This window comes from Anopheles merus, chromosome 3R (assembly GCF_017562075.2).
Source record: "Anopheles merus strain MAF chromosome 3R, AmerM5.1, whole genome shotgun sequence".
In the NCBI taxonomy this organism is placed as follows: Eukaryota; Metazoa; Arthropoda; class Insecta; order Diptera; family Culicidae; genus Anopheles; species Anopheles merus.
This window is the reverse complement of record NC_054084.1, coordinates 20,202,983-20,227,421: the sequence shown is the minus strand read 5'-3', so window position 1 is coordinate 20,227,421 and position 24,439 is coordinate 20,202,983. Positions and strand designations below refer to the sequence as shown.

Here is a 24,439-nt window from a genome sequence, read left to right as displayed (position 1 = left end):
GCGGGAAACGTTCTGACAGCCGTTGAACTGATCGTTCGATGGATCTCTCCGTAAAATCAAGCGTTTTGTGATATCCTAGGCCAGCGATTGGCCGATTACGGCTGTTTGATATCGAGATGGCGGCTCTTAACCGTTCCACATATTCCATAGTACTTTCACACATTGTTGTTCTTGGTTTAAAAAATTGACTCTTGAACACGTGAAACTATACGAACATTATTGTAGAATTTGGCTCCTTCGCTCGTAAAGTTTGCCGACCACGTAAAGTCCTAGGCAAAATGTTCATGTGGGCCGAAGGATTCATTTGTACGGCCAATTAAAGTTGTATCCAATGCGAAATGAAGAAAAATGACATGAAAGCCGTTAAGGTGCCTTTATGATTACCCGTAATGCAGAGGATAGTTAGTTCTACGTATGGCTCAAGCGATCCATTCGGGGCTAGAACCCAGGACGGGCATTTTGTTGTTTTTTTTTACCATCCGAGGCGTAGAGAAAGGATATTTTCCTCTTGTAAAAAATAACATGCTAATTTAAAGGAATCAAAAAAAACACGCTGTCCAATAGAGGAAAATAGCAATTGTATCCACCATAGTCAGCACATTGGGCGTCCTTTTTGAACAGAGAATCAGTGTAAAGAAATTGTATTGTTTAAGATGTACATAAGTTGGCGGTCAATCTAATTTATTGTTAACCAAGTTCTGTTCATCTGTTCTGTTGACCAGTAGATGTGTTAAACGTGTTTTGTCTTCAGTTTGCTGCAGTCCTTAGTCACTGGCTTGAGTGAGCATGCTAACTAACGCCACGTGCTTCGCGTCTGAATGCCTCTGGAGGACCTGATGGCAGTATTTAGGAGACCTCTTTAAGGTATTTTCGTTTCTGCTTCTTCTCTTAAACACTGAAATAAAACATTTCTTTCTTGGAATTTTTTCTAAATTTGATTATTCTTCATCAAGTATCAAGTGGAAGGAGCTTAGATAGAGGGTGGCACGACCAATAAACGACCTGATTCGGATATGTTTGTTTGATGCATAGCCTGTGCTGAGTGGGGCCACCGTGGAGACCATTCGAATGATCACTGAGTGAAGTATGCCGAGATGAATGTCCCACGTGGAGTTAATCCACGGGGATCGGAAAATACCCAACAAAACGTTGCTGATCTTTTCGCACACAGCGAAACATAATCAAACGTTTTGCGGTACGTAGGAAGGATGTATCTTTAACCTGAATTTAGTGTAATTTTACAACAATTGTTTGCTTGCCTTAACATTACTTTATGTGGTTCGGCGTAATGTACCAATCCATTCAAAAGCGGTAGATGATAAAGCTAAACAGAACAGCCGCGAGTACATTTTGATAACCCCAAAAACCTCAGACATGCGTAACAACAGATACCAGCACTTCACTGCTCATAAACACTTCAACTATCAGGATTTCCTATACCGCCGATAAAGTTCCCTTTACAAAAGACTATCCGGCTGTGTGGTAAAAACGGCTACGTTGTGGTTCATCTTCATGGCAAAGAAGAAACCTTCCGACCTATGTGTGCTCAATAATGCTATCCTTCCAGGGCGCATATAGCAGAACATTACGCGAAACACAACCAGAACACATTAGTATGAGCAAAAACAACCAAATAAACGCCAACAGAACAAGCACGCGTGCCAAGGAAGAAGAACAAAATGCCTCTAATCAATCACGAACCAAAACAAACCACCTCTGCGGAACGCACACATACACCACGCTACCACCACCACCACCTTCGAATGTGTCTCAATCGCCATAGCAACCAAGCGATGCCACCACCACTTTCTGCCATTTTCTGCCAACGTACACAATGCCACATTATAAACCGAGCAGCATTTCACACACAAACCCAGCTGTACGTACGCATCGAAGTAACACACGAAATTAACGCTGAAACACACTTCCACGCAAGAGCAGCTAGATTTTCCACCTCGAGGCTTTTCTCTTCACGTTTATTCCACTTATCTCGATGCACACACACACACACCAACCTAAAAAAAACTTTCCACAAATCTGCCCCCGCCCGGTGAGGCGGCCGCTGTTCGCCGCCAGGCACGGACAGACCAGGATGGACGCAGTGTGTTTTACGGGGAAAACTTAAACCATACGCTGGATCAGCTCGTTGATCTTGTCCTCGCGGTTACCGAAGTCGCCGCCCTCGACGTAGTGGTTGTTCTTCTTGCGCCAGCCGCCGGTCGGCGTGTTCAGCTTGAACGGCCACAGGAAGTTGCTCACCTTCTTGAAGCACGCGCCACCGGTGTAGATGTGGTGCACCATATCCTCCACACACTGCAGGCGGTGGCCACGGAGCTTGCGCTCGATCACGAAGTTGTCGGTGATCGGAATGCGGCTGTGTCGGTGCTGTACGATGGAGAGAAGAAACATTGAGCAGGTTAGTATGGCGGGGCGGGCGCAATCAGTTGCGGGGTGGGGGAACGCACCTTTACGAAGCCACGCTTGTAGATCAGATGACGAACGGACTTCAGTGTCGGGTAGCCGTAGGTAATGTAGGGCTCGGCAATGCGCAGCATGTTCTTGGTGGCCTTGTTCAGCTTGATGAACGTGCCGTTGTTGATCTGGCGCAGACGGAACAGCTGCAGCACCTTACGCACCTTCGGGGCAACCTTGTTGATACTGAACGCGGTGGGGGGAGGAGAAAGGCGTGCATTAGCATTAATTTTGGGGCCACAATCTTTCCCTTGGTGCCGACGTTTCTTAAGACCATCCAACCACTTACCCACGGATACGAATGACAAACGCCACCTTCGGCTCGGCCGGGATGTAGATGTTGCCCTTCTCCTTGGCAATGCGGGCCTGCTCCACGACGGCACGCTCCGTCTTCAGATACTTCTTCTCGTAGTTCATGGCGCGGAGCAGGTTCTGCTTGCGGCGCAGCAGCCGCACGGCGCGCAGCTTGCGGCGCTGGAGCAGCACGTTCGGTTTGCAGCCGCGCTTGCACTTGGCAATCTTCAGCCACGATTCCGGCACCACGGGCAGCCGCTTCACCTTCTTCGCGCCGGCCTCCTTCGGCTTCGCATCCTTCGTGGCCGCCGGTTTGGCAACGGCCGGCTTTTTCACTGCCTGCGGGGCACTCTTAGCCTTATCAGCCATCTGTTGGGAGGGAAAGCACACGGTTAGCGGGGCCGGTTTCACTGTTGTTGCGCTATTTTTCAGGCAGGAAAACAATGCACCGTTCCTACCTTCAGCACGTTGTACGTCGAAAAGACCGAAAAAGTAGGAAGTTGTCATCAGTTGGTAGCGCCGTAATTTGACAGCCCGGCAAACGTCAACGCCGGGGGGGCGAAAATGGTGAGTTTCCGCATGGGGCGAACTCGGCAAGATGGGAGGGATTGTATATGTACCTTGGGATGAGTTTGAAATTTCAAAATAACCGGTAGCGAAATTATAAACATGTGTATGGAATTTTATTTGCAGGAAATGTTGTTCGTGGGCAATTATGATACAGTTACAGAGTGATGCAGAACAATTCATTAAAAAAAAAACTATGTCACAATAATTATACTAACCAAGGGATACTGCAATTAACATCGCAGTTAACGGTCAATTTTATTTGTATTAACGGTTTTACGTTCGGAAGGACAGTTTATATGAAAATGTAACCACCTCCAGCCTTGTAATATAGACCGCATATCCCATTGCACCACTTTACTACCATTTCAAAACGAAACGATACAATTTTCGAATGTTTTGTAAGATTCGTTTGAATATCTTCTGAGTCAGAATGCTCAATGATAAAAGAATTACCGCTTGAACGTGATGAAACAATCTGTTTGGCTGCTAAAATTCAATTCTTAGTTCGAAAGAGGATGATGATTATGTTTATTTATCAACTTCGTTTAAAAAGCTATTACCCATAGAGCCTTGACATCGATAGTGCTATTTTCAGAAGATCTCACCTACGTCAGAGCTTAGAGGGACGATCATACGAAGAACGATTAAGAATGACTGATTCTGATCCAGTGGTTATAATTCTAATATAAATCACTTGGAAAGTGGTGGACGGCGTCTTTTTTGAATATTAGAGGTGATCAACTATGTTGCAACGGTTGTGTCGTATTGGGTGTCTCGGACAAATACACAACATCAGCATTATAATCTGAATATTCATTATTATTACGAATCTTACCAACTAAAGGCTCGGCGAGCTTTTGATTACTTCTTAGAAGTTGGTTGTTTCCTAAACATTTTATATGGTTTTTTAAATCATTCTAAGCTTTTTGAAGTGTTTCTCATATTATTGAATCTTTTTTTTTCTGTCAAGAATATTGAGAGAATGCCAATAAATTGCAGAAACGATTAAAAAGGGATATGATAAGACAAAAAAAAAAAACTGGAATTAAAACAAAAAGTGGAGAAAAAAGTAAATCCTGTATGTTGTCGTAATTGTAGACAGTGAAACCACAAGTGACATCCGGTGATATTATTAGCAAATCGTTCCTTACAAAGCCCGCGTTAGAAGTGAAATTGAACCTGAAATTTTGGAGTTTTCTGATATATTTCAATACAGATTTATCAGAAGATTGCTTATCGTACACCAATAGAAAGGATATTTAGTACTCGAACTTTCTAGAATATAAAATAAATATTGAAATAATAAATTAAAGGTATTTCCATGTGATTCCTCGCTTTGTTCATGGAGAAAAAAAAGGTCAGCAGTGAATCACAAGAAAATGTAATATACTTATTATTTCAGTTTGCTGGTGTATGATGAGCCATATTATGATAAATATCCAATAAAATATAGCAAAAAAAAAATCACTTTCACGCAAGGTCTTAAGCGATCTTAAGGACTCCTAATACTGCTTAGATTGATAAGGCTAAGTTACAAAATATAAGATCCTTTCCATTGGATATTGGATATTGGATACATTTTTGAACTGTTCAAGCAGAGAATTATCGTTTTTGAGTAATTGATTCTTCAGGTGATCTTTGACCAAATTCTAAACATGCCGTGTTGAGAAGAAGGACCCAATTCTTTCTTCGTGCAAGTCTTCGTTGAGCCAGAATGCATGAACGGTTGCAAATAATGTCAGACCAGCAAGATGGTTTAATAGCGACAAGGGTGGATAGGAGAAGATACCTCATAAGTAGATAAATTCCAACTCCTAGACATGGAACCAAGTCCCAGGGTATTTTCCTTACCTCTTTCCTACGCCACAACAATCACAATTTCGTACCCACTCTTCATGAACAGCGGATGTGATCGCTCGACGTGTTGCTTTCTATTTAACAAACGTTTGTCATTTCATTGTCCTCAAACACTTGTTTGTGTGTCATTTTATTAGTCGGTAAATACTTCAATTATAAAGATTACATTTAAACCAACTGCACCCAAAACCGTTTCCGTTACGTTCCGTACCCCGCCATGCGCCTCAACTGTGCGCACTTTACGTTTTCACAATCTCCACACTGCCACCGCGCCGTGGATCGTAAGCCGCCTGCACCAGCTGTTCCGCTGCATCCTGCACAATGCCGGTCGCCGCCGCAAACCCAGCGTCCGGCGTTTTCTCCTTCACCCGGTGCCCCTTCGCTACCAGCCCATCCAGCACGGTCTGGGGAAAGCCAGCCTCATAGTCGACCCACATCGGGGCCAGCTGATGGTGCAGCCGCTTCTCGTTCATGATCGTGGCGAGATCATCACCAAACACCAGATGCCGATAGATCATGACGGCCGTTGCGCTGGTAATGCGCGAACCACCCGCACCACCCAGCACCATCCGGACCGCACCGTTCCGATCGGTCACGATCGAGGGTGTCATCGAGGAGAGTGGGATTTTGCGCGGCGCAATAAAGTTGGCGGGCGATGCCGGCAGCCCGTACGTGTTGACCGTGCCCGGTGTGGAAAAGTCGTCCATTTCATCGTTCAGTATGATGCCGGTCGACTGGGAGCGTATTTTAGCACCAAGTCTGGAAGGAAACGATGATGATGATGATGACTTCCTTTTTGTAAGATAATGGCTTTCGCCCCCATTTACACTTACAGATAGTTAATGGTGCTTGTGGCCGACACGGCATCACCGTTCGGCGCCAGCACACAGATGTGGGCCGTTCCCTTGTCCTCCACGTCGGCAAACTCTGCCCCATAGTACGCAAAGTCGTCGTGCGTACGCTCGTCATTGATCAGCTGCTCGCGCACGTACGCCGCAAACTGCGGATCGGTCAGGTTGCGTATGACCGCCACCGCTTCCGGCGTGAAGGCCGGATCGCCGATGCGCGTACGCAGCCCGTACGCAAACTTCATGCTCTCGACGATGCGATGCCAGCTGAGCGGATCGGTCGCGCTCATGTTCGCGTACCCGTCCAGCACGCGCAGCATAAAGTTCTGCACCGTGCCGCTGCCCGGCACGACGATCGAGTGGACGCGTTCGCCGGCAGCCAGCGTTACCGTGTCCGGTGCCTCCCAGCGTGGTCTGCAAAAAGGGGTGATGATTATTTAATAATATTTTCTTGTTTTTTTTTTCCAGCTCTCACCTGTAGCTTAAAAAGTCCTCCTTCTCTATAATACTGCCGAACGATTTCAGATCCTTCAGGACCATGCGCAGCAGCGTCCCGTTTGCGCTGTACAAACTGTCCACTCCTTCCGCCGCTACGATGCGCAACGTTTGTGCCAGCTGCAGCCGCCTGATCGTGTCCCCTTCCTGCCACGTGCGGTTCGTTGCCGGATTGATAAACACTTCCCGCATCGAGGGCTCTGCGTACAGTTGTCGCTCAACGCGCGCCAGTATTCGGCTCAGATAGGGCGTCACCAGGTGGCCCCGTTCGCACAGCTCGATCGTTGGCTGTACCAGTGCTGCCCACTCCAGCCGACCGTACCGTTGATGTAGCTCCCAGTATCCCTTCAACTCGCCCGGCACGGCCACGGTAAGGCCACGCGTATCCTGTCCGCGTTCCTTCGCTACGCGCAGCATACTGCGCTCCGCAGCGGCCGGTGCCGATTCGCGTGCATTTAGCGTTTCCACCGTACCGTTCTGGCGGTCGTAGATGGTAAGCAGGAAGCCGCCGCCCAGGCCCATACTTTGCGGGCAGGTCACGCCTTCGCAGAACAGCGTTGCGATGGCGGCGTCGGCGGCGGTACCATTCTGGCGCAGGATTTGTGCCCCGATCGCGGCACACTCGGCACCGTTCGCAACGACCGCCCCGGACCGGTGATGATGGGCGATTGGGGCATCACCCGGTGGAGGGGGGAGTGTTATGTTGCCCTGGGTGGCTAGCACAAACACGACGATCAGAATTGTGAGTATGATCGCTGCGATCAGCAGCGAGAGAATGGTTCTGCGCTTCATGATGATGGATACGGGCGGTTGTGTCTTCTAGCAAAACGCGTTGCTTAATTTGTTTTTTAAGCAAAAAAATGTATTTAATAAGACATTGATATGTTTTTTCTTGTTTATGGGGGTTAAAAAACCGAAAACACTGTTAGAACATGCTGGTGGAAAGTGTGTTAATCTACTACTCTTCTACCGAACCGATGCACAGTCGAAGCAACACTAAGCTAAATGTTACATGCATTCCTGTATAGACCCCATACATTCCATCATTTTTGGAGGCTTGCGAACGTGTGTTAGTTAAGCTGTTTTGCCGGTCAATTTCGTGCCGCTGATAACAGGATCGATGGTGCGTAACCCGCCAGATGCCCTCTGCTCATGCTTTGACGCCACTTTGGGCATCGTCCATTAATAACGTAACGCTAAAACTGCTTTTTTTATTTCGGGCCTGGCCTGTGCTATTGCCACAAAATGTAGCGCTGGAAGAAACCTCCTTCAATAAATCTTCTGCTCTTTAGTGGTGGGAGCTCGGAATCGGACTTATCCGATTCCGATTCTGTGTTCGGAATCAACTTCGAAGCCAATTCCGATGCTGGAATCGATTTTGGAGTTGACTATCTATTCTTATAAAGATGCCAAAACCTACTCCGATTTCGAAGACGAATCTGATTTCGAATCCAATTCCGATTCTGGAGCCGATTTTGATTCCGGAACTGATTCCGATTCCGTAACCGATTTCGATTCCTGAACCAATTTTGATTCCAGAACTGATTCTGGAATCTGGAACCGATTCCTGTTTCGGAACAGATTTCATTCGCAAAGCCGATTCCGGAAACGATTATGATTCTGAAACCATTTCTGTAGCCGATTCCAATTAAGGAGCCGATTTCGGAACCCATTCCGGAGCCGATTCCGCAATCGATTCCGGAAACTCATTCCGGACATACTTCCGGAATCAATTCCAGAAAACTTCGAAGCTAGTGCGGAAGCGATTCCGACGGAAATTTCCCATCACTACGCGGAAATTATTTTATTTAACGAAATCGAGATTTTAATTATTTCAAATATTTTTAGGCCGTCCACAAGGACAGAGGAGGCGTGGTATGCCCAAACTGAGGTGGCAAGATGGCGTGGAGGCGTCCGCCATTAAGGCCGGGATAACGGATTGGCAGAAGAAGGTGCGAGACCGTGATGGGGGTTCGGACACTTCTGAGGCAGACCAAGACCGCAAAGCGGTTATAGCACAGACAAACCGACGTGACACTGGCGTTACAAAAGTGCCCCACACGAAAATACTGTCATTTACCAGTGAGGCGAACACTTTTGTCAAAGTAAGCTCTGTTCACTGCTGCTTCGATGTAAACAACTTTTCTAAATACAGTTATTATCCGATATACGCTATCGTACGGGACCGAGCGCAATAGCGTATCTCGAGTTTTCGCGTATAGCGGATTCCTATGGAAAAATAGTTTACACTACCGGTTCGAGGATTGAAATATATCGCTACAGAGTTTTGCATTAAAGATTTTTGTTATAAAACAGGTATATTTTGCACAAATTTAATGCAAAATGCATTAAGAACATTAAGGAAATTCAAAAAGAACATAAAATATTTCAAATAATTAAAATATTTGCAAAAAACACATGGAGTTGTCAAATTTAGAGGAATCGCGTAATGCGAATTCGCGTATATCGAGTATCGCGTACTGCAGATAATTGCTGTACAAATTACGAAGGAAGTGTGAGGCAAGATTTTGTGAGAATTATTGGAAAAAACATCCAGGAAAATCATTTTATAAGTTTCTAAATCAATGCAAAAGATGTGAGAAGTACATAAAACAATACGCATTGGAATTTGCGTAGAAAAACATAAAGGGGATTTAGCAGTTTCTTCTCTGTGTCAGTGTAGTAAGCGATTATAGAGATGGCGCTAGTGTTTAACGTATTTTCATTTGAAATAAGGAGACAACTTTTGAAGCTCATTTTGTTCGAAGTGTCACGTCGGTTTGTCGGTGGTTATAGTGCCGGATAAGTAAGTAAGTAATACCTGTAATAATATTCCCAGTCTTATGGAAAAGCATTGTGTTTCGCCAACCGTCTATTTTAAGTGCATAATTGGGTTTCTCCACAGTTTGTTATTGCTTTTTTAATCAAGCGTTTACTGTTTTCCGTCTAAAGGAAGATTGAGATTGTAGATCGTTTAGACCCCCCGTCGAGGAATTGTTTAAGCAATTTAACTATTAAGTATTAAGCATTAAGACCCTTTTGAGTTATTAAACAAGCAAAGCCTTTCAAACATGTTTTTTGTAGCTCTTTACATATACATTGAAAGGGCTGTTTGGCAATGTTTATCCAATTTAGTGCAAAATAAGACTCAAAATCGTTTGAAATCGTCCGGGTTCGAGAGGCATTGGATAGTAATTATATGTTAAAAATCAAGATTATAAGCGTTACGTAATTGATGGATGATACCGCGCTTGGATGCTTTGGGTTAGTAGTACACGAAGATTAGTCATGGTGTTACGTGCGGAAAGGAAGCGGTGCGATTTGCTGTTAGGATAGGATGCTGTCCCCATCATTGCTGTTGTTGTTGTGCATCACACGCACGCACACGTGGTGTTTGCTCTTAAAATCTCATTTTATTATACAAAATCTGGTAACTAGGTAACGATTGTACTGACGTATACTGGTGTCGACATACATGAATTGTAATATCACTAGCAACAATACTAACAGAAAAAGGCAAGCTATCGCTACAGGAACCCCACACGCAGCTCCAGCCTCCCTCTCTTCCCTCTATCTATCTTTCTAATGGTATGTATCTGGCATGGATACATACACACGCAGCACAAATTAACAACTAGTGCTAGTGCAATCCTGCAAAATCTCGATACTGCCCGATCGTCGCGGATCGTACGTCGCTTCGATGAGGGTGGACATGGGTGTGCCGCGTGCGTGGCGTACGATTGCGGTCAGCGCCGCAAACCCACCGTCCGACGCAGCCTGCACGCAAACGTGCCCGCGCGCTTCCAGCCCGGCGATCACGACCGGATCGAATCCCTTCTCGTACTCGATCGACATCGGCGCGAGCTGATGGTGCATCCGGGGCGCCCTAATGATAGTGCCGAGCGTTTCGCCAAACAGCAGGTGCCGCACGATCAGCTGCATCGTGGCGGTGGTAATGCGCGAGCCGCCCGCACTGCCCGCCACGATGCGCACGTCCCCCGTGTCGTCGGTAATGATTGTCGGTGTCATCGAGGAGAGCGGCCGTTTGCCGGGCACGATAAAGTTGGCCGGCGATGCAGGCAGCCCGTACGAGTTGATCAGCCCGGGCGTGGAGAAATCGTCCATCTCGTCGTTCAGCACGATGCCGGTCGAGGGGGAGCGTATCATTGCGCCCAAGCTGTCGATAGGCGATAAAGAGCAACGGAGGGGGGAGAGAGGGTTTGAGGAACGGTGCCGGAACACAGCACACAACAGACGCAGCACAAAACACAGAAACGCGCACACTTACATATTGTTGATGGTGCTGGTGACCGCGACGGCATCACCGTTCGGCGCAAGGACGGACACGTGGGCCGTGCCCTGGTCGCGCTCGTTGGAAAACTCCGCCCCGTAGTGTGCGTACTCGGCGTGCGTCCGATCGTCCTGGATCGTTTCCGAGATGTAGCGGGCGTACGTTTTGCTCGCCAGCTTGTCCAGATGGTCCTCGATGCCGGGCACGAAGGCCGGGTCGCCGAGGCGCGTGCGCATGCCGTAGCCGTGCTTGAAGCTTTCCACGATCCGGTGCCAGGACAGTGGGTCGTCCGGTCGCAGCTCGTCGTAGTTGTCCAGGATGTTAAGCATGTAGTTCAGTACGGGACCGCTGCCGGGCAGCGGGAACGAGTACACGTGACTAGACTTTCTAATACTGGTTCGTGCCGGAGCAACCCACCGTGGTCTGCGAATGGCAAATTGGGCCGAAAACGTTAGACGATCATACCTGACCCTGGACGCAACCGACACAGCCTGGAAGGATAACCTACTCGTAGTTGTAAAAGTCGTCCTCGGTGATGATGCTGCCGAACAGTTTGAGATCGCGCATCAGCTTCGGCAGCAGCGTCCCGTTGCGGCTGTACAGTGCGCCTGCGCCTTCGCGCGCAATCACCTCGAGCGTGTCGGCCAGCGTTGGGCGCTTCAGTCGATCGCCCTCCTGCCAAGTTTGATCGGTGGCCGGGTTGATGAACACATCGCGCAGCGTTGGTATGTTGCGGATGCGCTGCTCGCGGCCTTTTAGGATGCGCTCCAGGTAGCCCGTTACCAGGTGGCCTTCGCGGCACAGTCGTACCGTCGGTTCGACCAGCTCCTTCCACTCCAGCCGTCCGTAGCGCTGGTGCAGCTCCCAGTAACCCTTCACCTCACCGGGCACAGCGACCGCCAGTCCGCCCTGTACCGACGATTGGTTCAGGTACATGTCCTTGGTGGCGGCGGCCGGTGCCACTTCGCGTGCGTCCAGCGCCAGGGCCGTGTTGGTGTCGCGCATGTAGATCGTGGCCAGGAAGCCACCGCCGAGACCCATGCTCTGGGGGCAGGTTACACCTTCGCAGAACAGCGTTGCAATGGCGGCATCCACTGCCGAACCGTTGCGCCGCAGGATGTCTGCACCGATGCCGGCACACTCGATGCCGTTGGAGGTGACGGCGGCTCCGGTAAGACGGGCATGCTGATTGTCTGAACTGTCACGCGAGCGAAGCCCGACGGTAAGGCCGACGGCAAGGGCGACGATCACTATCGCTGCTAGGACGGATAGCAGCAGAAGCTTTTTCTTATTGACATTCAATCTGCAACGTGACCGGAGTGCAGAGTTGTAAGAGCGGTCGGAGAGGGTATGGGGTAGATCACGGCAGCAAAGTGGAACAAACACATGGTTTTGTGAAATATGATTTGAAGACAGCACACAATGAGAGGATCAAATTCGGTCTTGAATTTCAAGATTAAGGATACCAGTTACAATGATCTCTTCACACAGTTCTTCTTGATGGGCACCACAGTTGGAAACAGTTTAGGAATGCTTCCGCTGTTTTGATCGCATCTAAGGATGTTCGTTTTAAGACAGTGTGGCTTAAAGATTGTAGGGCTTGCGCGATACAATTTATTTTGTTTAACGTGACAATTGCGACGAGTGAATTACACGTGAACTGTATTGGTCGGCGGTCGAAAGATAAGAGAGCGACAATCGGCGCATCCGATCGCTCGCAAGCTCGAGGACCACGATCGGCGCATCCGATCGCTCCTATTCGTGTCCTATCCTTCGTGTCCTATCCTTCGTATCCTATACTTCGTGTCCTATACTTCGTATTACATCGCTACCTACCTACACTAACTTAATCTTACCACAGTGTGACGCTCGAAAGTGGTGAATTCGGAAAAGCAGCCAGGAGCGCAACACCACCAGTGGTGCCGAACACCACACGATCCCCCTCCAGTGACGTAGTCACGCTTTTATATCTGCCGTCAAACGCTTATTGCGGACTCGGCGGTCTTATTCTTAGCGAAAATGAACATGTTTTTTCGTTACGGGGGACTTTTCCAGCGGCTTGGTTGCCTTAGTATGAGCTTCACACTCAAAAGCGGGTTTGAGTCGATCAATAGAAATTGATTCATTCCTATCCTTCATTTGAATGACAAAAAATTTTCTGAATCTTCGAACAACGGTATATGGACCGTCATAGGGAGCTTGAAGTCCTGTTTTGACCTTATCAACCCTGACAAATACTTGTCTACAATTTTCTAGGGCTTTAGGTATGTAGTTGTTCGTATTATTGTTATCTTTAGGGCTCGATGGCTCTACGGATTTGAATGCTTTCTTTAAATCAACGATTAAGTCAGATGTATCATCATCGATTTCGTCTCTAGATGGTACAAAAACTTCTGCAGGTAATCGGAGACTTTGACCGTAGACCATTTCTGCTGGGCAACCTCTGATTTCATCTTTATAAGAAAGACGAATGCCGAGAAGTATTAATGGTAACCGAACTGTCCATCGTGGTGAGTTCCCACTAGCTTTTAAGGCTTCCTTTAGCCGACGGTGGAAACGTTCCACCATACCGTTGGCTTGTGGATGATAGGCAGTGGTTGCAATATGGTGTGTGCCCAATAGTTTGGTCAACTCCTCGAATAATCTTGAAGTGAATTGTCTTCCTCTATCTGTCGTAATTCTTAACGGACAACCAAACCTAGACACATACTGTTCCACGAAAGTTTTGGCAACAGTAGCCGCAGAGATGTTAGTTAGAGGATAACACTCTGGCCATCTGGTGAAACGATCTACTACTGTTAATAAATATATTTTGTCCTCAGATGGAGGTAAGGGTCCAACAATGTCCATATGAATATGGTCAAACCTTCCCTTTGGAAGTGAAAAAGATTCCAAAGGTGATTTTGTGTGCCTAACTACTTTAGCTCTTTGGCAAGCAGAACATGCGCGAGTCCAATTAGCTACATCTTTATTTATGGCTGGCCAAAAATATCGATCAGTCATCATTTTCCTAGATGCTTTTATGCCAGGATGGGAGGCATTGTGCACACCATCGTATGTTTCCTTACGTAAGGATTTCGGGACGTACAGTCTATTTTTCCCCGTAGAGACCTCAAAATACAATTCTGTGTTGTTTCGCAAAAGCTTATCAAGTTTATAAGCAGAGTTTTTATTTTTTTTATTCTCCAATAATGTTTTCAATTGTTCATCAGTACGTGGACATTCAGAGAAAATTTTGTAATCCAAGTTACTAATTGAATCCGTTTCTGCCACACGCGAGAGAGTATCTGCAACTATGTTGCTGTCTCCTTTGATGTATCGAATGTCGCTTGAGAACTGAGAAATGAAATCTAAATGACGATTTTGTCGAGGTGATTTCTCGGTTTTTGACGTCAGCGCTGTGGTGAGCGGTTTATGGTCAGTATATATAATAAATGACCTGCCTTCTAAAAAATGTCTAAAATGCTTGATGCTCAGCACGATTGCCAATAATTCTCTATCGAACGTAGAGTATCTTTGTTCGGTTGGGGTGATTACTCTAGAGAAGAATGCTAGTGGTTGGCAACTTCCTTCAAAATGCTGTTCCAGCACCGCTCCCACGGCGAAATTAGATGCGTCCGTGGTTAAAGAATAAACTGCATCGGACCTTGGGTGTGACAGTATCGTAGCTTTTGCTAGGTCTGACTTGACCTGAAGGGCCGCTTTGTCGCACTCCTCCGACCAGTCGAATGTCTTTAATTTCTGCTTGGTGTGCTGTGCTATCAACTTGTACAAGGGTCTCAACGTATTTGAAACGCTCGGTAAGAAACGGTGATAATAGTTGACCATTCCCACAAATCGCTGTAGTTGTTTAACCGATTTTGGCGTTGGGAATGTTTTTATCGCTTCTACCTTATCCGCGCATGGGATAATTCCATTAGCTGAAATTGTGTGGCTTAAGAAATTAATGGTAGATACACCTAGCACACACTTGGACGGTTTAATTTTTAAATCGTATTCTGCCAGCCGATTGAACACTATGCGCAAGTGCTCAAGGTGCGTTTCCTTCGTCGAACTGGCAATTAGAATATCGTCAATGTAGACGAATACGAAACTGAGGTCATTGAATAAACTGTTCATGAACCTCTGAAATGTTTGACCGGCATTTTTTAAACCAAAAGGCATTCGTAAAAATTCGAACATGCCGAAAGGGGTAGTAATGGCCGTCTTATGTATGTCCTCTTCTGCTACTGGGATCATATGATATGCTCGTACTATGTCAAGCTTTGAAAAAAAATTGCAACCCTGCAGTTGCATGGTAAAGTCCTGGATGTGAGGGATCGGATACCGATCTGGTGTCGTAATGGCATTAAGCCTTCGATAATCCCCACATGGTCTCCAGTCATTGTCACCCTTCGGCACCATATGCAAGGGTGATGACCCTGGTGATGATGATGGGCGACAAATTCCTAAGTCTACCATTTGCTGAAATTCCACATGCGCGATTTTTCGCTTTTGCGGGTCAAGGCGACGTGGCTTCGCAAAAGGCAAAGGGCCTTTGGTTTCAATATAATGAAACACATTATGACATACTGGCTTTCTGTAGTCCGGTGGTTCTACCAAAGATGGAAACTGGTGTAGAACTCGTCCGAAGTCTCCTGCTTCAAGTACAAAATGTTTAGGGGAAGGAGTATCCACAAGTGCCAATGATCCTATGATCGCTAAATTAGTGGTCGAATCAATTAGCTTACGCCCTTTGATATCCACTAGTATTCCGGTTTTGTATAAAAAATCCGCTCCTATTATAGGACGATTTACGGATGCTATGATAAAAATATGGGTAAAAACTCTTTTGAAACCTAAACTTACTTGAATCAGCTTTGTGCCATACGTCACTATGGTACTTCCGTTGGCTGCTTGCAAAACTAAGTCTGTAGGTTTATGAGCTTTACCAGCTAAATGAAATGGAATGACGGATACATCAGCCCCTGTGTCCACTAAAAAGGTAAATGATGTCATCATATCATTTACGAACAAACGAGGAGAAGTACTATATGCTCTAGGGAGATCCGCCAACTCCCGTGAGCTTCTTAGTTTTTTTCTTCCTCTGAGTGTTTGACTCGTGTTGTGGAAAAATTACAGGGCTTAACACACTTGGTTGCTCCGTTACCGTATCTGTAATGATACCAACAAAATGGTTTCCTATCACGAGATGGACTTTGGAAATTTCTTCGTTCTCTAGAGAAGCTGCGTCTATGATCACGATGTTGTCGTTGGGAAAGATTTGACATCTTCTTGATCATGTCGCGTAGTTCGCTTATTTCACGCCGGATTTCATCAGACGCTGAATCGCATGTAACTCTAGCACGAGTATTCACTTCGGATAGTCCACTAGATTGTGTGCATTCCCATAACCTGTCTGCTATCCGCAATTGCTCAGCGTGATCTTTTGTATCAACTGCAACTAAGGCTACCTCAATCGATTTAGGCAGTCTTGACTTCCACAATTTCCTCACAAGAGTTACGGAAAGATCGGTAGAATCCCCAGCTATCTGTAGCATGTATCGATAGAAATCTGATGGAGTTCTATCTCCTATCTCAACATGATATAACAATTTTGACAATCGTGTTTCCTCACTACTTGTCAACCGTTTTAAAATTTCTCCCTTTAAGTGAGAGTATGGTTTTACCGGGTCAGGACTTTTCACAATGTCCAGCACCTTAGCTAATACTTCCTTGGACATTGCAGCGATCAAATATGTGTATTGCGTGCGCTCCCGTGAAATTTTTGAAAGCTCAAATTCCGCTTCTGCTTGAGCGAACCAAACCTCTGGAACGTCCTCCCAAAAAGTTGGTAACTTCGTAGATATACGCTCTACCCCCAGGGGAGGATCGCCCGGTGCCGACACCTTTGTCGTTCCTGCCGAACTTGAACTCTCCTCACCCTTTCCTTCGGCACCAGCTTTCAAAGACATCACTCTGTGGTTTACAAAACCAATACAAAGAAATCTAACCTGTTTTCTAATTCACTACACGCACTTAAATTTTTAAACGTACCAAGGATAAAAATGACCTATAATACTGATCGCAAAATTCAGTTCAATAAATACAAGGTTTTTATAAAATGCAAGGAAAAATTCAAAACGCGTAGTATTTCAGTATAATTTATAACGAAGAAAATGTGAAAAAAAATACTGCGCTAAATTGTATACGATAAAAATGTACTAATGAAATTGCACGTAAGAAATTGCACGTATTTTCTCGTAAAACTCGTAAAACAACGTTGCACTTAATGAAATATTTACTTATAAACGCACCGAAAAAGAAAAAAAAAAACACGCGTCGTATAAAACGCATAAAAATACACTGAGTTTCTGGCACAAGTATCACCGAATGAAAAATAATAATAATAATAATAATAATAAGGAACGGGCTCACCGGTTGTCGATCGATGAAAACTGGATACAAGGCCGCTTTCAACACCGCGTGGCTCCGAAAACGCGATGGCGCTACTACTTCCAAAACGCGATGGCGCTACTGCTTCCAAAATGCGATGGCGCTACTGCTTCCAACACCGCGTGGCTCCAAAAACGCGATGGCGTTACTGCTTCCAAAACCGCGTGGCTCCAAAAACGCGATGGCGTTACTACTTCCAAAACCGCGTGGCTCCAAATACACGATGGCACTACTGATTCCACGGTGGTGTTTCTGGTCACAAACAGCGACAGTGATGCTCCTTACGGGAAATCGGGTGGCTTCCTCTCTACCCCTTGGTCGTGTGGTTTCCGTGCTTACACGGACACGTTGTCGAACTTGTAGCTCTTGCAGATGAAAAACACGATGACAATGGGCTCTCCGTGATCACAGTATCAAACGTGATATATGTGATCGTTCTGCTTATCTCGTGACCACAACGCACGGTGGTGGCACTTTGTATCTACTGATGTCAAATGCTGTACGGCTCCGGGAACTATGATGCTGGCCGAAAACCCCAGGGTACTCCTTCAACACAGCGATGACGTGGGCCCGAGAAAAAAATACTCTTACGGGACGTCGTTGGCTCCGAAAACGGAGGGCTTCAGCAGGGCACTCACGGTGAATAGTAGTCGATCGACCGAACAATCGTGGTTGTGTAATATTATCCTACTGGATACGGCGAAACCACAAATCGCGTCGGTGATAGATTTCTCCTTCACTCCAAAATGCGCTTCAAGCACACGGGATAGCGATGTACCGGGACAATGGATTACGTCGGCGGCAAATACTTAACCGATGACGGCGACGGAGAATGTTCTCCTGGGCGATTGATCACGACAGCAATTTTTCACGTTCCGCGATTTTGATCACGTCGGGGTCACCAATGTAGGGCTTGCGCGATACAATTTATTTTGTTTAACGTGACAATTGCGACGAGTGAATTACACGTGAACTGTATTGGTCGGCGGTCGAAAGATAAGAGAGCGACAATCGGCGCATCCGATCGCTCGCAAGCTCGAGGACCACGATCGGCGCATCCGATCGCTCCTATTCGTGTCCTATCCTTCGTGTCCTATCCTTCGTATCCTATACTTCGTGTCCTATACTTCGTATTACATCGCTACCTACCTACACTAACTTAATCTTACCACAGTGTGACGCTCGAAAGTGGTGAATTCGGAAAAGCAGCCAGGAGCGCAACACCACCAGTGGTGCCGAACACCACAAGATGAGTTCAATGTTTTGACAACGATCGGCGATTTACAATTGCTAATCGTCGTATTAAAGTACAGCAACTATATGACTAGACCAGACAATAAGTCACAAATTTCGTAAAAACGTTGCTTGATCTTTGGTGCAATTGACCACGAAAACTTTTGTTTCGTAAATGAATATCCCGCTTCATTCACTTGAGCCCAACTGTCTTTTCTCTCCATTGGACTACTGAGTAACTCGAGAAGAGCTGTGAGCTGACTACGGACTACGCAAACATAAATGATCTTTTTTCCTTCTGTGCGGTTGTTATTGCAGAATTCCTCATTATTCTGACCAGTGCGATCTAGTGCTTTAGTTTATGCTCTATGTTTATTTTTACTATAATGGCAACCCATATCAACAAGCAAGGCGTTCCCACGAGTTGTAGCCTCGGGTATTCAGCTGTAGCTCCACGTGCGGTGTCACATATCATCCCAGGATAACCCGACACAAACGCAGCTCCCATACGAAGCAGCCTCGGAATCGGGTATCCAGCGATCCCCGTGCAGTTTAGCAGATGATCGCACCACATTGAAAACAATTCGAAGGAAGGTTTATCTTACATGGACTGCATAAGAAGCAACTCGATGTTTGTTTTAATTTGTATTACCAGCATCAGAAACATAATAAAATATGCTAAGAAAGGGAGTAAGTCGGGTCCACATGAGCTATTAACCTAAGTTTAGCTAAGCGAACATTGTTATTGCTTTAAGGGTAACTAGAATGATCGAAAGATGAACTTGTTTGGTTTCCATTTTATAATTTCACACACAAAAAAACAACCCAGATTATTAACCCAAACGATCTGATATTCTTCGTGAATATACCAAAGAGGAGAATGAGATATCCAAATCTATCTTGGCAAAAATTATCAACATTCGCTAATTATAACCTGTGTAACCTAAGAACGCAGAGTTCGTCGCCTGAAGTCTAAAGTCTAGAATGGACCGTACCTCCGTAGCAAGGATTGATTATCCGGCTGCGTGGTAATGCATTAAGTCTCGAAAGCCTGTATAGGCCGGCATGTCCGCGTAGGACGTTACGCCAAATAGAAGAATATTCTTGCCAAATAATAGAATACAAGGATAATAAAAAAGCTTGCACGAGCCACTGCGTAGAATGCAGTGCGCAGTACCATAAAAGCTCTCCATCCCTAACTAGATGCTGTTGTGATGGCACCTGCATGTTGTGAGTTTGCCAGATAAATGAGCCCAACGAGAAGATCTAGAGCAGCTAACGTCGTATTTAGCTTGGAAGAGGTATTTTATTGAAGACTGTACTGGAAGAGAAGATCGTGTGCCAAGAGTTGAAATACTAATTACAAAGATCACTCTCGTCCTCACTTTTATCTTCTGGTTCTTAGCTCTTAACAACAACCATCATAAGTGTAAGTCTTTGCCATAAAGCTCACAGCAAGATGGGGGACACCCCAATCTTAAAACAATAATTCCCAATCTTAAATGCTCCTCATGGGAACCATTCAGGTATGTAGCTTGTAACCGGCGCGGAAGTGCCGTGACGTCCGAATTCACTCCGATCTTCGATGCTCTGATAAGCACCTTCAGAAAATGGGTAGACCAACCCACCGGAGCTCACACCCTGTGACGATGACCACCGCCAAGAACCGCCTCGACGGAATCTCTTACGTTTATCAACCGGCGGAACAATAAAAGTGATCGTAACTGATAACTCGGTATGGAGCTACGGCAAACGATAGCATGCTTTGGCACAGAAGACATTTACGACCTTAGCTCAGGCATGGCGCAGCAGTTATCTACGGCCACAGTTTTGGAATGATTCTACGCTTTATCTAACCTAGAACAACAACTAATTGCCCATCTAAAGAAATTGCCCGCTGGGGGGTGAACTTACGGACACACATGCACACACACACACTGGAGGAAATACTTCAAACTTAACAACCGCCAGCAAAAGTGCCAGCACGCGTCGGAATAAGCTCAACAGCTTTACAGGAGAGCGCCAACAAGCCAACCACACACGGTAGCTAACGGGTTCACCTGAACGAGAGTGTTTAGAGTGGACAGTGCACAACATTGCAACCGACCACGTGCAATCCCGCTCTCTTCTCCAAAAGCCGTGGACACAGACGTGAGGCACTTGTATAACAATAAAACTGTATACCCCTCACTGTTGCTAATTGTTGTTGTATGTGGGGGGAGACCCAGAACCGTAACAACGGCATGACGATGGGTGAGGATAATTAGTACCTCTGCTTTACCAACTGTCCCCATTTCCCGGCGGCGTCTACCTTCGTGACGGGTGCTTTTACCACTCAAAAGGGCACAATTTGCCACCCAATTTGTCTGTTTATGTTTGCCCGGCCGCCCGGTTCAAGGTGATCGGGCACCGAATTGGAGCATAGGCATCATCGATCGGGAGCGGCAATTAAGTGTGCAAGCGATCGTTCCACACCACCCTATTAACATGGAAAAGGGGCAAAGAAGAAAAGCGAATAGCTTGAAGGGTTCCCGTTACCTCGACACACCTTGCAGGATGTTGTCACACGACCTTGTGCGCAAGAAAATTGGGGAACATTTAAGCGGTTTTTTTTGGGGGGCGATGTACAACCCGCCTCACAAACGACATTCATCACGAACATGAACGCTTGTAAACGAGATCGCAGATAGCGTGTAGTGGGAAGTGAGAATTGTGCCGCCATTGAAGGTGATTGATAAAGTAATGGGTTGTTAAACAGTAGTCCATACAGACAGATTGACACAAGGACACACTTTCCCGGTGGTGGGGGAAAAAGTTTGATTTCCGATTGAACCACCGCAATTGGGTAGGGGGGAAAGACGAAATTCGCAAAACACTATTTATTGCCCATCCGCGGGGAAGCCTGTCCCCAACAAATGTAGGCCAATTGTACATCACAATTGGGCGATGATTGATTGAACTAGTCCTAGTTTCTTAAGTGATCTTCGGGAAGTGTACCAGGGTTTTGTTCTATTTTATTCTTCAATTAATAAAACGCCAGGCAAAAAGAGAGCGAGAGAGAGAGAGAGAGCGTGGATGCAATGGGAAAGGCACCCCACCACAAGGGTGTCAAATTTATTGGCATGATCGACGATTTTGGCACATTCCTATTACCATTCAAACTGTTCCGAACATCCGCAATCCGAAAGGCACATACACACACACACATTGGATGTTAAATGGATTGTTGGCTATTTTTGGTCGACGCTTTGTGTCAGTCACAGCCTTACTGTATGACGATCGCTCGTTTGCCATCGATCCAGCATGCAAGGGAGCGCGAGCAAATGGAAAGGTACTACTATCAAACCTTTTGTGCAGTGCGCTGGCAGGTTCCCTCTGTGGTTGTTTTTCAATTATCTCCTATTTTGTCAATTCATCGTCAAGTCAAATAGAGAAAAGGATCTCCCCGCCTGTAGCTCCCTTTGCCGAGCCGTCCGGAGGCCAGCAAACGAACCAACTAGCGGACCGCCGTATCAATCAGTCATGGGCATCATGCTGAGTGTCACATAGTGAGGCAACAAAATGCGAATGAAAAGAAGTTTCTTAACCGAGTAGATTGCATAAGCGGACGGTGGCACTTGGTAAAGATCACTGTTCCTCCTCCAGTGGCACTGAATTGGGTTTGTGCTTTCTCCCCCTGCAAGATCGCGCGTGCTCTGTATCTGATTTGGCTTCACATTGGAATCGGGGTTATGCGAGATATTGTCCATGGTGGTGGTGGGCACGTATCAAATGCTGCCCTGCTCTCCCATGCCTAGAGCTCATCCACCGTACGTCCAAGGCCAAATGGTACAGCTGCATCAAATAATAAGGGTGGTCTCCCATCATCCCCCCCCCCCCCGACAAGCCCTACATGCACGATACGAACAATAATGTGTGTTTGTGTGTGTGTGTGGAGGGCTTTTTTTTGCAACAATTCTATTATTCTCATTCAGAAACAACCCTGATACAGAGGACGGACGGGTTGTTGCTGCTGATCGTCGTCTCGCCATTGGCGTCGCGGCCATCATTAACTCTATCTCTTTAATGTATTCATCCATAGATTCCATAGATATACGATCATGTTTGGAAAAAAAAATCAGCCCTCAAAAAAAAAAACCCGTTTAGCACATTTTGTAAAACGAGTTCCACAATGAACGCTCTGCTTTGCGCCTGGAAAATCCCCTTCGCCAAACCCAAACCGGAAATAGACTGGACCGTGCATTTGAGTGAAGGCCCGAAAAACTAGCTCGTCTAAAAATAAAAAAAAACCCATTTGTCACAGGCATAACCACGTGTGATATGCTGGACCCGGGCGAACAGGCGAAACTGTCCAGTCATTGATCCCCAATTTACCGTGTACGCTAGCAATCGGGATTAAAAATCCGTCATCATAATTGGTCCTTTCTAGATAACGCCAAACAATTGAGTGCGCGTACGAGGCTTTATCTATCGTAGTGGAATGCTTCAGCACGCCGCCTTCATTTACCGGATGAGCACATTTTTTGCTACGCGCAGTTCTTGAATGTGGCTATCGCGGGCAGCGTTGTAAAATCGCCCCACAAAACCCCGTTTCACTCCCGTACACTACACCCCCCCCCCCCCCCACTTGTTTCAAGATAATGTCAAATACTTGTTCGATACATGACAGAATGTTTGCACGCGGCCTGTCCATTCTTGTTCCACAGCTTGTGCTAGGCGCTCTGTTTGCAGTCGAGTACCGGGTTGACGCGAGGTGGAGAAGTAGTACCGCTTACCGGACGGCTTTTCCGATCGGTACACGCACGCATCGAGGGGTATCCCCCCGCATGTACAAAGGGTGTCCATTGATCACCATAAGCATACAACCCTTAATTCACATCTTCGGAGACGCATCGCATGGTTAGAATGATCCCCATTATCTGATCGGTTTCTGTGTCGATCGCGATCAGAGTTTCGACTTATTTGCTAGTGTGTATAACCTATGGTAGGAATCCCGCAATAAGCAACGTGCACGTAAATAGAAGGGTGTTTGTAGGGGTGCGCTCGAGATAACTGTTGTGCCAGAGAAATGGGAAAGACTCAAGACCCCAAGAAATGATCCACTGTATGATGTAAGGGAAATAATAGATGCAGAACAATACAACACACAGACAGACACACACAGAGAGAATTGCATAGCTAGATTAATGCGATCGGTTCAAATCGATCTTCGGCAGGCAGTGAGTGATACAACCGCAAGCTTTGCGCAGGTGCTTGACGTGGCTCACAGCGAGGTGCGTTGTTAATGTTTTTTTTGCGTTTGTAGTTGTCAACTTACATCATTTTCTAACCCTCCGGGTTTGAAGTTAAAAAAACACACACACACGGGCGGGATCGTTGATACCGAATGTCTAAAGTAACGCAATTTTTAAATAACCACTACACTTTCCGCAAACGCTAATTGAATTATAATCACAACTCCTGTATGTATCACCCCAGTTTCGTTGTTTGATCACACACGCACACAAATTTCACTATTAGTTAATAGTAAGTATCGCAAACGTTACAGTCGGTTCTTTAGCAGAGATCTCACTGGGGGGGAAGGTTTACGCGCAGCAACACGTAAGAAAATCGATCACTCCGTAATAAAACCACATCTCTAGGGCACCACTGCCGAACCGCGACTGAGGCGACTGATAGCAGAGGCCAAGCGATATGAACCGCCTAATATACTCCGCGTACCGACTACGAGAGGTGAGGGGGGGGGGGAATGTACCGGCGTCCACAACGACTGCACGCGGTCTGCCCGCAGCACAATAGACCCTTTCCACTGCGTCGTCGTGGGACGCTGGCCCTATGGCATATAATGCCCGCGCTCTGCCCTGCTGGCAAATAATCACTCAATATCTCTCCATGTTCCAGCAGTGCATTGGATCGCTGCCGCCCGGTAGAAACGATTTTTGAG

At 46.4% G+C, this 24,439-nt stretch overlaps 2 protein-coding genes across 2 annotated transcripts; both read right to left on the bottom strand.

The window, feature by feature from the left end:
- Window positions 1-1,942: 1,942 nt before the first annotated feature.
- Window positions 1,943-3,321, bottom strand: LOC121595302 (60S ribosomal protein L7). The gene is made up of 4 exons (XM_041919202.1): window positions 3,225-3,321; window positions 2,762-3,135; window positions 2,466-2,658; window positions 1,943-2,385 (listed from the first exon to the last, which is right to left on the bottom strand). Exons 2-4 carry the CDS (start codon window positions 3,133-3,135, stop codon window positions 2,122-2,124), a joined length of 831 nt encoding a protein of 276 aa, XP_041775136.1. The 5' UTR covers window positions 3,225-3,321; the 3' UTR covers window positions 1,943-2,121.
- Window positions 3,322-5,288: 1,967 nt separating this feature from the next.
- LOC121595532 lies at window positions 5,289-24,219 on the bottom strand. The gene is made up of 8 exons (XM_041919569.1): window positions 23,813-24,219; window positions 11,336-12,130; window positions 10,825-11,250; window positions 10,172-10,713; window positions 9,992-9,996; window positions 6,517-7,355; window positions 6,027-6,455; window positions 5,289-5,952 (listed from the first exon to the last, which is right to left on the bottom strand). Exons 1-8 carry the CDS (start codon window positions 23,815-23,817, stop codon window positions 5,433-5,435), a joined length of 3,561 nt encoding a protein of 1,186 aa, XP_041775503.1. The 5' UTR covers window positions 23,818-24,219; the 3' UTR covers window positions 5,289-5,432.
- Between the last annotated feature and the right edge of the window lie 220 nt (window positions 24,220-24,439).

What these genes read in the sequence shown, in the direction of transcription:
- LOC121595302 (XM_041919202.1), bottom strand. Translation starts at nt 3,135, where the DNA reads ATGGCTGATAAGGCTAAGAGTGCCCCGCAGGCAGTGAAAAAGCCGGCC. An exon ending in TTTGTCATTCGTATCCGTGG is followed by an intron (nt 2,659 to 2,761) that starts GTAAGTGGTTGG and finishes CACCGCGTTCAG; the next exon opens with TATCAACAAGGTTGCCCCGA. An exon ending in ACAAGCGTGGCTTCGTAAAG is followed by an intron (nt 2,386 to 2,465) that starts GTGCGTTCCCCC and finishes TCCATCGTACAG; the next exon opens with CACCGACACAGCCGCATTCC.
- LOC121595532 (XM_041919569.1), bottom strand. An exon ending in GACGACTTTTACAACTACGA is followed by an intron (nt 11,251 to 11,335) that starts GTAGGTTATCCT and finishes TGCCATTCGCAG; the next exon opens with ACCACGGTGGGTTGCTCCGG. An exon ending in GAGGACTTTTTAAGCTACAG is followed by an intron (nt 6,456 to 6,516) that starts GTGAGAGCTGGA and finishes CCCTTTTTGCAG; the next exon opens with ACCACGCTGGGAGGCACCGG.